This window comes from Acanthopagrus latus, chromosome 1, assembly GCF_904848185.1.
Source record: "Acanthopagrus latus isolate v.2019 chromosome 1, fAcaLat1.1, whole genome shotgun sequence".
Classification (NCBI taxonomy): Eukaryota; Metazoa; Chordata; class Actinopteri; order Spariformes; family Sparidae; genus Acanthopagrus; species Acanthopagrus latus.
Genome location: NC_051039.1, coordinates 11,176,812 through 11,190,478, shown reverse-complemented (window position 1 = coordinate 11,190,478; position 13,667 = coordinate 11,176,812). Strand labels below are relative to the sequence as shown.

At 39.8% G+C, this 13,667-nt stretch overlaps 1 protein-coding gene across 1 annotated transcript in view; it reads left to right on the top strand.

Annotated features, from left to right (window-relative positions):
* The first annotated feature begins 901 nt into the window (after positions 1–901).
* cntln (centlein, centrosomal protein) overlaps positions 902–13,667 on the top strand; it is an 86,188-nt gene continuing 73,422 nt past the window's right edge. Inside the window, exons 1-6 of the mRNA XM_037101698.1 lie at positions 902–1,225; positions 1,567–1,645; positions 5,370–5,458; positions 7,010–7,094; positions 10,624–10,758; positions 11,775–11,954. Coding sequence (XP_036957593.1) covers positions 1,574–1,645; positions 5,370–5,458; positions 7,010–7,094; positions 10,624–10,758; positions 11,775–11,954 — 561 coding nt within the window. The 5' untranslated portion in view covers positions 902–1,225; positions 1,567–1,573. The remainder of the gene's footprint in view (positions 1,226–1,566; positions 1,646–5,369; positions 5,459–7,009; positions 7,095–10,623; positions 10,759–11,774; positions 11,955–13,667) is intronic.

The following is a 13,667-nucleotide window of genomic DNA, read 5'->3' as shown; positions in this document are numbered from 1 at the left end:
GTTTATGCTTTCTGTTGTGATAAACAGGCTCGACAAATATATTTAGTAAACACTGTTGAAGTAGGCTGCTAATGTCAGACTTGAAGAACACAGGCCACTAATAAAACCAACTAGTCACAGTAAAACATTAGGTTAACTGTGAGGTGAATTTGAAGTCCACACTTTTTGGCCCAAAGTTCCACATTTAATAGGTCGGTCTTGTATTCAAGATTGTATTGTATGGGCAACACGATACAGTAATTACCTATATATACATTACCTGTGACCTCAACACCAACACTGCCTGTCATCTTAGTTCCTTTTAAAAAAATCAGTGGGATCTGTACTGTTGTCTCCAAGATATGATATTACATCATTATTACTACTTTATTTTGGTGCACTCCTGATTTAATTTTGAAGCCACAAAGTCTGCGCCCTCCCAAGGAATGAGCATGGGCGTAATCTCCTCCCACTCTCTATTCAGGTGAAATCTTTCATGCCCATCCTTGCTGAATGAAAGACAGTGTGCAGGCAGAAATAATGTGAAGTTGTTTCACTTTCACTTAGGAAAAAGGGCAGACATGTCTACTGTATTAAAAGTCAAATATTTTGCCTGTAGATGACTCTCTCAGATTTATTTAGTCAAAATGAAAAAGTCTCATCATCATACCACTTTTCCTCTTACCTATTTGTGTGCGCTTCTGAGATAGGAGGAATAAAACAGGCTGGCTGAAGAGTTTTAAAGTTTGATCAAAAAGCACAAGACTGAATTTTGCTTAGGACCACTTGAGACAACGATAGGGACTTCTTTTGGCAACCGCGTCCGCTCTTGGGAAACCTCTGCATTTGGATTTGGGATCGTCCTGCCGTACGTTAACGGCAGGAGTCGTAAAATGACGTGATGACGATGACGCGGAGGGACAGAAACGGAAAACCGGCGCTTCGTTTGAAAGCAGGAAAGCGTTTCTGTCGTTATTGACAACGGAGTGGTTCATTGAGAAAGTTTGTTTTGGTTTTGTACTGAGAGCAAAGAAAGCTTAATTTGAGTAGTCAGTTAAACTCTGCCGTTGAATTATGTCGTGCCGTTGTCCGGGGCGCTGACTTGACACCGGAAGGCTGTCAACAGCAGACAAGAAACGGGAAATGTGAATGTTTGTTGAGTGGCTAACGTTAGCTGTGTTAAAGCCTCTGCTAACGTTAACGTTACAGTGTTGACGTCCGCCTGGTTAGCAAGTTATCGAAGCAGGTAAGAGACGAAATGTGTAAGGTTACACTTCAGGAGCTGAACAGCGTCCAGTTAGCTTCACTGTCTCATTCTGTGAGTGTGCAAAGGACATGAAAATAGTTAAATTAGCTAACGTCAGATGACAGGTAACGTCAACGCTATGCATCCCTGTCGATATTGCTTTCAAAAAGATTATCTCCATTCCAAACGAACAGTGTTATTCGCCACTTAAATGATACGAACAGGCTGACAAGACGGTAGCCTGCCGTCTGTATAATCTTCTTTATTCACAGCTTCAAATGTTACTTCTCGCATGAGACGCTCCGAACTGATGTCAGTTGTTATTTTTGCTTCATTTTTAGCCCCACAATGTCCGACACTCACATCCTGGAGTTGGAGGAGCAAGTAAAGAGTTTATCGGATGAGTTGATGCAATGCCAGGTATGTAGTGAGTGTGTATTAAATTGATGTGAACACAATAACCTACTCATTTGTAGTGGTCAGCCTTCAGATAGTATCGTCTGTCTGAAGAATGGGTGAAACTACGAGAAACACAAATGGTTATGGCTTGGTTTCTAATACATGAGAAATTATCATGTTTTAATTAAGTGTGAAGGTGTGCGTAAGTGTTCCTCCATGATTATATCACTTGAGGTGAAACTTGAGAATTTGAGTGTGAATGAAAGCAGCACATAAGGCAATTGCTATTTGTCTTTTGTCTCCCATAAGTAAAAAAAAAAAAAGAAAAATTCTATTATTTTCACATATATTTAAGTTTTCAAGAACGCCATGAAACAGTGAGTGAAATACTATGCCTTTGTCTGTCTCGGAAAAAGACTGATTGTATAACGTCTTGTGCTGAGCGTGTATGCTCTGCTACACACACTGGTGATTCATTTGGTCTGACTACATGTACATCTTACAGTCTCCAGCCCCACTTGGCAATAATTACATACTTTATTAAGTGGGTAGCACAAAGTATTTCTCATGTTCACTGCCATTATATTTATTTTTGATCAGATGAGTCATCTAATGCACATATGTATGCTCATTGTGTAACATCATTGATATTAAAATGATTTCTAGGGCGATAACAATGCATGCTGGAAAGTACATTTGTTCAGTCCCTTATAGTTGAACTCAAAAGGGATAAACTCATGATTAAACTGAGAGGCATATTTATATTCAGAATGTTCGTAAATATTTCAAGATGAGTTGATATTACTATGTTGCATAAAGAATATTTTAATTGTGTGGTTGTCACTCCTGTTCAGCTGCAAAGGTCTCAAATACCACACAATGTTCAGCAAAGACAGTAAACATTGTGCAGCAAATGTCTTCTGTGTCTGTCTTCTTCCAGAGTACACTTGAATAAAGTAACCCCCCGTTTTTCTTTTTATTCAATTAAATGCAAACATAGTCCAGAAATTGCTTCTGAGCAGATTTGAAAACCTCTCATCTTCACTTTGTGAGCCAGTGATTGAGGGAGGTTGTCCTTGCATACTCACCACCAGGTGGTGCCTAATAACATGAGTGAACTTAACCCAGCATCTCTCACTTTGCATATCCACAGTACCTTGCTGCACAGGTAGGCAGACAGCTGTGGCATTCAGCAGATGATGTGTTACATTGGAGTTTTTATTAGACTATTGACACCACCTCTTGACGCATGTGGCAGGAACATTTGATGTGGTGGTGCTGTTTGGGTGTTGTGGGATGTCTGCCTGTTGCCTTTTTTTGTGACGTGTATAGAGTTTAGTTTAACTTTTAAAGTGAACTTTATAGGTTTTCCTCAGAAAAAGAAGTGTGATACAATCATTTTATGATTTACAGGCAAAAGAAGGCTTCCTCACAAACTTGTATAGTGGTGCAACTACATGTGTACATCTCCATAATGAAATGAGCAAGGAAAAAAAAACACTTCATTTGCTTCTGATTCACTGTACTGACATTGAATAATTGGTAGCTTAAATATTCTCTACACCTAATGAACAACCTTACCTATAAAAGTGACACGAATATATATTAATAATATTAATAATATATTTGACTTTAAAACTTGGCAAGGCGCATGAAGCAGTTTGTCGGAAACTATATGACAAGATCATATCTTTTCTTATTAAATGTGTATAATAGCAGGTTTGCTCACTAACAACTGTGAAAAAATTGCTGTGCATTACTCTTAAAAAAAAAAGGAAAAAAATATTATTTATGGGGCATTTTTTGCCTTTATCAGATTGTGACAGGTGAAAAGGCAGACAGAACACAGGGACAAATCCCTCTTAAGTTTTCTTGAAGGTATTCACCGAGCCTAGAAAACTCCCCAGAACAGTTTATGTCAATGTTTATGAAAATGTGTTTTATTAAGAGCACTTGGCAGGCTGTTGTTTTCCAAACATTGTGACAGACAAATAAGTTGGGGTTCATTTCTGTTGATATCGCTCCACTTTACAACAAGAGTTATCTTTTGATACTTTCCAATTCGATTAGGTCTTGATAATATTTTTAGATTAATATACAGAGACCCAACATTCCCTTGGCAACAGTGGCAAGAAAAAGTAACATCTTTAGACTGAAACACCCATGTTCAAATGTTTCTTTCAGTCATGATGCGCCACCTTTTTAGTACTACTAGTTTACCGGTGATACTTCGTTCAAATCAAACTGACAGTCCCTTCTGCCTTTCATTGAGCTGACATGGAAGCCGTCCTTGGTGGTCTGGTCTCGAGTCGAACATCAGTGATTCTGTCTATCTAATGGGGACCTTTAGTTGTGCAGTGTACCATTTAAATAGTGCCATTTGAATACCATTGATGTCTTAAGTCTCTGGCAAGATGTATTTCAGGACAGCCATTAACTACAAAGAGTCTCATCTGTCGGCCAGCAAATGTTCCTAGTAGACCTTGCTAATTTTATTAATATGTGGCTGGATTCCAGTGGCTGTCTTTGGTATGTTTAGCCCATGGTGTTTCAGTGGCTACATCCAAGATGAATAATTCAGCGCTCATCAAACACACATTCAATGCATGTCTAAGTACACATACGGCAGACGCGTACTTCTTGATGAGGGTGCTGACTGAACACTTGTCTGTGGAACAGCTAATGGCAGCCAAAGGCCAGGCAGAGGGAGACCACCTATCTCAAGTCAACCACGCTGCTTAATTTATCGTTGGTTGCATTGCAGAGCTGATTTGGTGAGATCTCTATCCCCGTTCGCCCTGCTCCCACTCTGTGTACACACACACACACACACACACACACACACACACACACACACACTCATACTCTGACACAGAGATGCATACAGAGACAGAGATCTACAGTCCTTCCACTTTATATGTTCAGCTCATGGTCTTATCAAGGTCTGCTTCTGCCATTTTAGTAAATAATTGATTAGACACTTTTGAAAAGGGGGTTAAAATTCATGTACTAATTGGAGACCAGTAGATTCCAGTGGGAGGGATGACTTTTATCTTATGATGATGTGAACATAATTTATCAGATAATTTTATATTAAGTCGATTTGGTATAATTCTGTCTTTTAATGTCAGAAAATGTAGTTTTTAGATGTCCCTCATTAAATGTAATGTAGCTTAAAAATGTTTGAAAAACCAGCGAGACAATTTGAATTGGAAATGTGTCAGGGGCTGGCTGGGTTTTTCCACTTGAAGATGACTGTCTCTGTCATCAGTTTCGAGTTTCTTTGGGGCTAGTTACTTTGGAGCTGTGGTGAAAAACATATCCGGAGCGCAATTGATTAATAAAGAAAATGCAAGCTCGACTGCTGTGTTTTGATTTGGATCCCAGCTCTCCCCAGTCATAAATAGTGCATAATGACAAGTGTCAATGCATGCTCCTCTTGAGTCGAAGGTCACATCTCAGCGATGAGGATTCCTGCTAAGAGAGGCTCATGATTAGAGAGGGCAGGCCAGATCAAAAACTATTTTGTACAAGATATTTAAATTATTGATCGACTACCCCTTCTGTCGTATGCTAATGTCATTGAGCATCTTATTTAATTTTTTGTTTTTCACTCGGAAAATCTGAGATGTGCTGTGGCTTTCCTCGCAGGCCCCTCGCTGCATATCGAGACAAATTTATCAAAACCTATTTATCTCAATTAGGACTAACAGCTGTTGATTTGCTGAATCCTTTATTTTCACAGGCAGACAAGGAGTTTGTGTGGTCCCTATGGAAACGCCTGCAAGTGGCAAATCCAGACTTGACCCAGGCTGTCAGTTTGGTGGTTGAGCGGTGAGTAGATTCATCTTTCAAATTGCTACCTGCGAGGCTCAGTAGCTGAAAATTCCTTTATCTCACAAGTGAAGAGAAATATGTGTGAAAGTCGTTCAAGGGGTGTTTAAGGCACCTTGGCCATTCTACTGGGGTTACGACGGAATCTGGTGCAGATGCTGATTTAAGCCTTCTTATCCCCGGTCTAGCAGTTCAACCATGGAAACCTTTTTAATGAAAACACTCTTCCTCTGCCGCACCCATTCTGGACAGTTGAAACACTCCTGCCAAATACTTGTCTTTATCGGATAAATTGTGAGATTGAATATGACCTCCTTCGCAGGGTGGCTAAGCTGCACCAAACACAGTGGCATGGGAACTTCCAGAGAAGAACAGGGGTTCAGGTCTCTTTGCAGTGGGCTAAATTAGATATATAACCCCCTGATTAGGGAAAAGAAGTGACTTTAAAATATCCTTGATTCTGGTATCTGTGTAGTTTGAAATACTCTTCCAACTGCCACTGAAATAAACATAAAGCTGTAATCAATACTTCAGTTGTAACTTTTTCATTTGAAGATATCTTACAATGATATGTTCACTGTCATGGGTGCATATCAGATACTTTTTGAGGTCTGTTAGTTGTAAGTAGACCCTTAATAGAGGTAAAACACAGTGCAGAAGCATTTAGAGAGTTCCTCGGTACCAGTGCCTCTCATTCCTTCTCCAAACCCTCTTCAGTTCCTTTATAGCCCCGTAGGAAACCCATCAAAGTATGTTGGTCCACTGAGACAAGTGGGAGAACATGCACCCAGAGAGTATATGTGTATTGTATCACCTGATGCGCAGGAGGATATTGACATGGTAATTGTGTCGACTCCAGTCAAGCGCTGGTGCCCACTGGGAACTGCCATTCACCCCTCCCCTCCCCTTCCTGTGTGGATCTTGTAGAGTGATTGGTTGGTTGCTCAGGACATGTTGAACACAGCCCAATATACAAGGAGATGTTGCTGGCCAGCCTGCGTTCCAGCTTCTCCGGGGACACCAGATACTCATTTTAGTGTCTATCAAGGGAGAGGACTGATCAGAAGAGGCAGAGACGAGAGAAAAGGCCTCGGAGGTGTAGAAGGAGCAAGTGATGAGTGGAGGGAATGGGTGGCCCCTGGTGGCCTAAAGCAGTTGAAACAAACAGGTCCCCAATTGATGTCTTGTTTTTGACTCCCTAAAAGTTCATTATGATAAAAGAGGTGCTAGAAGGCTAGAGAGAAAAGTTTAGTGCAGCAGCAGGAGAGTACAGAAGTTCTTCTTTTATAACTTTCAAATCACATTGATAATTTCTTTCTAAAAGTGTAGTTTTCAAAAAAATATATAAGTATAATTACATTAATTAATTACATTATTACTTCTTAACTACTATACATCCATTGTGTGCAAAAGTTATAAACCAGTTACAGTAAATAAACATTAATTGATGGCAAAATGAGTCCTCATGATATCTGTTGATCTTTGAGGACATACTTCAAACTGAGATGAGTTAGGAGCTACACCTATTTCTTTTCTTTTCTGTTGTTACAGAGAGAAGCACAAAGCTGAGATAAAGGACAGAAAAGTTTTGGCGATCCTCCAGTCCAAAGACTACATGATACAGGAGCTGGAACAGGTACAGTACAGTTTGGTCAAACAAGCATTACCTCTGTATTTAGTGATTGTTAGATCTCAGACACATTAACCCCCAGGACACCACAGCCTGTGAGGAGGTTTAAAGGCATGTTTTCTTTTTTCAAAAATCACCCAAATTACTTATTATAGCCAGAAAATGTCAGACAGTCTTTAGATAAATCATGTGCAATAAACGCATCCATGAGGAAAATAACCAAAATTTAAAAGAAAAAATTAAAGTAAAATCACTTTCACTCATTACTGTTTCATTAAAAGCTTTGCAAAAAATAAACCGTTTGCATTAATCACATCCTGTAATAAACTTTGAATTCTATGCTTGATTCAACCAGGTCTGAATCATTGTCTTTAAAAAGGCAATAGGATGTTTCAGAAATCAAGTAGAAACCTATGATCAGATTATATTCGTAAGCTTAAGCTGCTTCTTTACAAAAAGGAACACTGCGCTTGGCAGACTAGACATATTTAAAAATGTACAATTCTTCTGCTATTGTCCAATAATCAGCTCCAATGGAAAAAACTGACTGTTAATGCCCTCCTCAACACCATGGCCAAAGGTCCAAACAGATCGGATTTCTCATTAATTTCTTCCAAACACATGGCATTTTGATTACATGACATTTTGTAGTATTTCTTTTATATCCTTGTAGAAACAGTTATATTTATTCAATAAAAAAAAAAAAAATCTTGCATGACCCTTTTTGAAACTTAGCAGAATACATCCATATATTACTAAAATGACTAACCAACAGAGTGTAGACCGATGTGTGTTCTAACTTAACGCCTCCAGCTCTTTTCTCTCTCTTACCTGCTTTCTTTTACACAGCCCCTCGAATAATATTTCTTGATGGTATGATGGCTGATGATAATGACATCACTAATGTAATTTACTCCAAATCATCATCTCTTCACTGAAGCATCTGTCAGTCTCCTTCATTAGCGTCCCTCATCCAGAATCCTGTTCATTCCTAATGAGACTGGCTGTAATGGAGTCATCAGCTTGCCAGTGTTTTTTTTCATTATACCCTCCTCAGCCATCTTAACTCTGGTCCAGTCGATACACTCATTATAGCATTAAAGTACTGGAGCACAGGATGTGTCGCAACCTCAAACTTTATTTTAAAATAGTATTTGGGCCTTTAGTTTGAGTGCATTGCAGTCAGGCAACGTAGTCCACTTTTTACTCAGGTTTCACATAAACACAAATGAAGTACAGAGTGATTCTGTGCTGTCACACATGTAAAGATGTGCCTTGATTAATTAAATACAGTAAAAAGTTGCATAATGATAATGACTGACTAATTTGGAAGCAATTCTTGTCAACTTTATTTGTACGACACTCTCGAGAGAACAGCCACAATAGTGCCAATGAAAATAGGCTGCTTTATTATATGAGAGAATAAAAGCACTATAGAATAGAATTCTAAGATAAGAATCCTACAGGTTTTAAGACACTATAGCAATAATAAACAGGGCCTGAAAGTAAAAATCATGGGCTCTTTTTTGTCTCTGTAAGAAATGCCTGCTGTAGCATATTATGCGTAAGAAAATATTTATATTTTACAGTAAATGCCCCTTTAAAAATGAAATACTTTCCTATTTTAACATCGATGTCTGACCTAGATTTTGATAGAGGGATAGAGAATTGTCTTTTCTGGGCTTTGGTGAACTGAAAATTTCGTTGATCTGCAATAATATAACTGTTATTTATAGCTGAAGCTAACTTCTGGCAGGCGGATAACTCAGCATAGTTACATAATAGTCATACATTCTTAATCTACCTCTGCCAAATTTACTATTTCCCTCAGTCTGTCAAACATTTAGGCTTAACACTCTCCAGCTAAAGGCCACAGTGGACTCACACTGCAAATAGGTAAGTCACAGGGTTACCAGATTAAAGCCGCCTATTTTATTGAGTGATTAATAATATAATTATACATTAATCATAATCCAAATTAGTTTCAAGGTACGTGTAAAAGTGTAAACCTATTTATGCTTAATCAGCTGATGTGATGAATTTCAAATTGCCTTGCACAGAAAAGCCTGCAGAATGTTAATTATTTCCTCAGTTTTCATGCTTCTCTTTTTTGTGCATATAGAAAGTGTCTCTTTCCTCTTTAAACTGTCCGTAATGAAACTTACAGGCTATTTGAGAATCTCATTAAGAGCGCTGAGCTCTTTGCTGTGTCATCTGGCCCTCTGACAGTCATCATCTCATCCACAGTCTTGAGCCATACATACCCAAATAGTGATTAATTGGTTTTCCTTTTTCTTTTTTTTTATAGGGATGTGATGTTCCACTGAGTCCACACAGGATCTTACGATCTTTTTAATATCTCCACTCTCCAACTTTGATAGTGTTTTTTTTCCTCCCCATTCTTGTTTTTTTTGTATTCCACCTCTTTCACTGTATTTTCCCTTTCCCTTGCTACTCCTTCCATTTTTGTAACATAATTAGCTTTCATTTTTGAACTGTACTGGGAATTTTCAAATGCTAATCTTTCTGTCCTAGACCTCTTAACTTTGCGGAACCCCCCTTTTTTTCTCCTCTATCAATTGAGCACTACTGGGGTTCAAATTGCACTTGCCTACCTCATTATCAACGTTTGAATTTATTTTCTTCTCTCCGCTATAAATCTCTATTAAAGCCCCTCTGTTCTTAGCACGGCGAGCTAGGAGTAGCGAGGAACGCTAAATCCACTATCTGGATATATCTGAGCGATTTTTCCCTCAACATGGCAATTAATTGCATCCCAGAGCACAGTGTTATTTGAGAGGAGGGTGTAGCCACAGAAGGCTGTGGATTACCAGCCAATGCCAAACCCCAGCTGATGTAGTGTTAAGAGGCCAGCCTCCTCCTACTAAGGCCACAAAGGCTGCCAAAAAACATGAAGGGAACATACCAGCATCAAAATTGGGTGGTCATTAAAATCATTGCACCATTTTGTGCTGTAAATTGATCATCACAGAGCTCTATGATATTTTGTTTAAATGAGTAATGGGTGTCTGTGGTTGCCTTTGGTTCAGAGCTTTAACAGTTAGTGGATTAATCGAAATGTCAGTTGACAGAAAATTAATTGTCAACTGTTGTGGTTCCTGGTTCTTCAATGTGAAAATGTGCTCCTTTTTTGTCTTAATATTAGTTTAAGCTAAATGAATATTTATATTATTTATGTCACAATCAAGACATTTATAGGTTGGGGCATTTTTCATTGTTGGTGTCTCATAGAGCGAATAATTAATTGAGAAAATTAGACAGATTTTTTATTATATTCATTTTATTTTGCACCTTATTCAATATTTTCAGATGTAGAAATCAGGTTTAATGCCTGCTAAGTTAAACCGGTTGGCTTTATGTTATTCAGACCCTGGAGATGACACAATAAAGACCCTATTTCCGCTTTGCGCTTTCCAAAACTTAAATGCATAATGTAACCACTATGTCTCTTTTTTTTCTCATCTCTTTCTGTGTCACTTTCTGTCTTTTCTCCTGTCCACGCTGCCTACCACAGAGGGTTACAGGGCAGCAGCAGGAGATCAACAACTTGCACCAGAGGAGGACAACAGTGGACGATGACAGTGCCTCAATGAAGAAGGAGCTAACAGCTCTTCATGAACAGCTGGTCAATAAGAGTCAAGAACTTAAGGTTGGTGAAACAGATTTTCTGTGGCAGTCCAGGCCTCAGAGTCGAAAAGTCAGGTTTTTTCAGTGTGGCACTGAACACGACAGGTACCCTGTGGCTGTAGCCATGGGCGTTTGAATCACGTAGAAGAGGAAGAATGTTCAGCGCTCTAGAACACAATCTCTGCGTCTATGTGCCTTCTCCTCAAGCTTTTCACTCCCGTTCTGTCTCACCCTCTCTTGCTTTTAGCTTTCTTTTTTGCAACTGATAACAGAATACTTAACAGCTGAAGCTTAACAGCTGTGTGTGTGTTTGTGTGTGTGTGTGTGTGTGTGTGTGTGTGTGTGGGTCTGTGTGTGTGTGTCTGTGTTTCTGTGTGTGTGTGTGAGAGTGAGAGAGAGTGAGAGAGAGATGGAGAGACAGGAAAGCAGGTTGTTAAGTTGCAGATAAATACTTAATGACTGCTTCAGTGGGGGAAAGTGAAAAGTGTGCATGTGATGGTGTGGCTTCTCCCTAATTATCCTTAGATGGGACCCAGCTATGATTAATTGATAAAGGAATGGTCCTTACACAGTCTTGGTGAGGTCTCATGGCGAGAAATTGTGGGGGACAGCATCAAAGGAGACCTAGGTTGAGTCTAATGGGTCTTGCAGCAAGCACCATTCTCATTAGGAGCCTGTCATTAAAGCCGACAGACTGGCCCCTGTACCTGCATGAGCCCAGCTCTTGCGGCACGGCTCGGCTCACACCAGCCAACATCTGGCTGCATGGGCCCAGTCATTCAGCACAGGTGACCTTGGCCAATCAGCAGCCCATGCAGGGGGCTCCCGCAGCAAAGCTGGTCCACTGTTTACATATTCATCTCAGCCTCAACCCCATGGGTTGCTTCTCTTTTTGTATTTCTCCAGCTTTCCTTTTTTTCCCTTTTTTCTCAGTTTGAATCCCTACTTTTTCTCTTCCTCTCCTTCCGTCGCCATTGTTTATTTGGCCCTCACGACCCCCCGCCCTTCTCCTTACACACACACACTTCTCTTATCCAGGAAATGAAGACGGAGTGTAGGAGGAAAGAGGAGGAGGAGCGGCAGGTGGTGCAGGCTCTAGAGGAGGAGAAAGAGGGATTAACTTCCCGCTGCGCCGCCCTGCGAGCTGACCTGGAGGAGAAAGAGAGGCAGGCCAGCAGCCAACGAGACCAGAGGGATGCCGCCCAAGCCAGAGTCAAGGTGTGAACACGGGGACAAGTCCATTCAGACACATGCACACACACACAAAGTTGTACGGGAAGGGCCCCATCCTCTAGGTTTCCCTTTCTTCTGCACACCTTGAACTCTCTGATCCCTCACACCCGTTCCTCCTCAGCATGTGAATATAAAAAGATCTCTGCAGCAAAGCACACAATTTAAATATGCAGGGACTCTATTCAAAGAAATTATGATTCAACATGGAGGAGACTGATCTTCCTTGGTTGGGGTAAAAAATGAATTAGCTGACCCCACTTGAAAGGAACTTTTGTGAAGTCATTTGCATGTGTGGGTTCAAAAGTTTGTTGTGAGTATTCTGTCATTCATTCTCTCCTGATACAGGAGGGTAATTGTCAGAATCTGTCCATCATCATTATGAATCAATACCTCTCATCTTCGTGGACATGAGAAATACAGTGATTAGACAGTGACAGCAGTGTTGCTTTTTAAACATTCAACAAATCAAATCACAATCAAAGTCCTTGAAGAGTTCTCAATCACATTTCAACCTGCCACCTCTTGCGCATCCCCTCACAGAAATCAGTTGCCTGCCAATACTAGAGTCTAAGGGCACGGGAGCAGCAGAGGAACCTCACGTTCTTCCATAGTCTAATCGTTATGGAACATACCGCTATGCTAGTCAAATGGAGTCAGACAGAAAGTCTTGAATAAGTCAGGGCTGCAGAGTAATTACACTTGGACTGGATGAAGCCCAGCAACTATCCTATGCACATCCATCACAGCCTAAGACATTCCACCTGTTCCTCATTTTTTTGTATGATACATTGATTTGAAAGATGGTGATGGAGAATATGTCAGGTGGATACATCATGGCAATTTGTTTGACACGGCAAAGATTTGTTCAGGAATTTATCATTTGATCAGGTGCGTACGCAGCTAAGGTACTCTATTTTTCTTTTACTCAACAGGCGTGGGACAAAATAAAAGAAATACCCGAGAAAGGTAGTACAAAGTTAGTAACCCTATTTTTGATGTTCATGTAAATAATTAAGAAATTAAGGAACATTGTAAGCCAAGTCTTATAATTCACAAACAGGGTTCCAGAAAAGACAGTAATTCTCATAAGAATACCTATCTGCCTCAGTGGTAGGTAAATTCCCATGCGCCCCGCTTCTATCTTCTCTATTTCTTCTCTGTCTGTGTCAAAGTTTGAACAGGGAATTTATGGTTCTTTCAGGTGCACCTCGTAAACTCTGAAATCTTCACTTGAATGGCCATGAAGGTTGTTCAAAACAGGAAAGTTAGTCTTTTTGTCTTGATTCAAATACAAAAGCCCCTCTCTGTAATTAGTGTCTTGGTCTTTCACTGCAGCATTTTTATAAATAAATGGCAATATTATAGAATTATCCCAGTCATTTCTACATATACACATTTTTAAAATTCTCTATGCCTCTGCGATACTTTTCAGGTTGTTTTCCTAAAGCATTCGTAAATGACTGAAAACTAAATTCACACCTAACATGCATGTTGACCCAAAAAAAAAATATAATTTTGTAATTTTTATTTGTTTTTTCATCTACCAGTTTCTTTGGCCATTAAGTCAAAGGGTTAAATACAGGCCCTCCTCCCCAGGCTACCTAACATAATAAATCCCAGTTTAACTCCTTGTCTACAAGGAGCCCTCCCTCTTCAGACACCAAACAAGCTTAGCTGCTGTTTTAATCTACGTGTTAT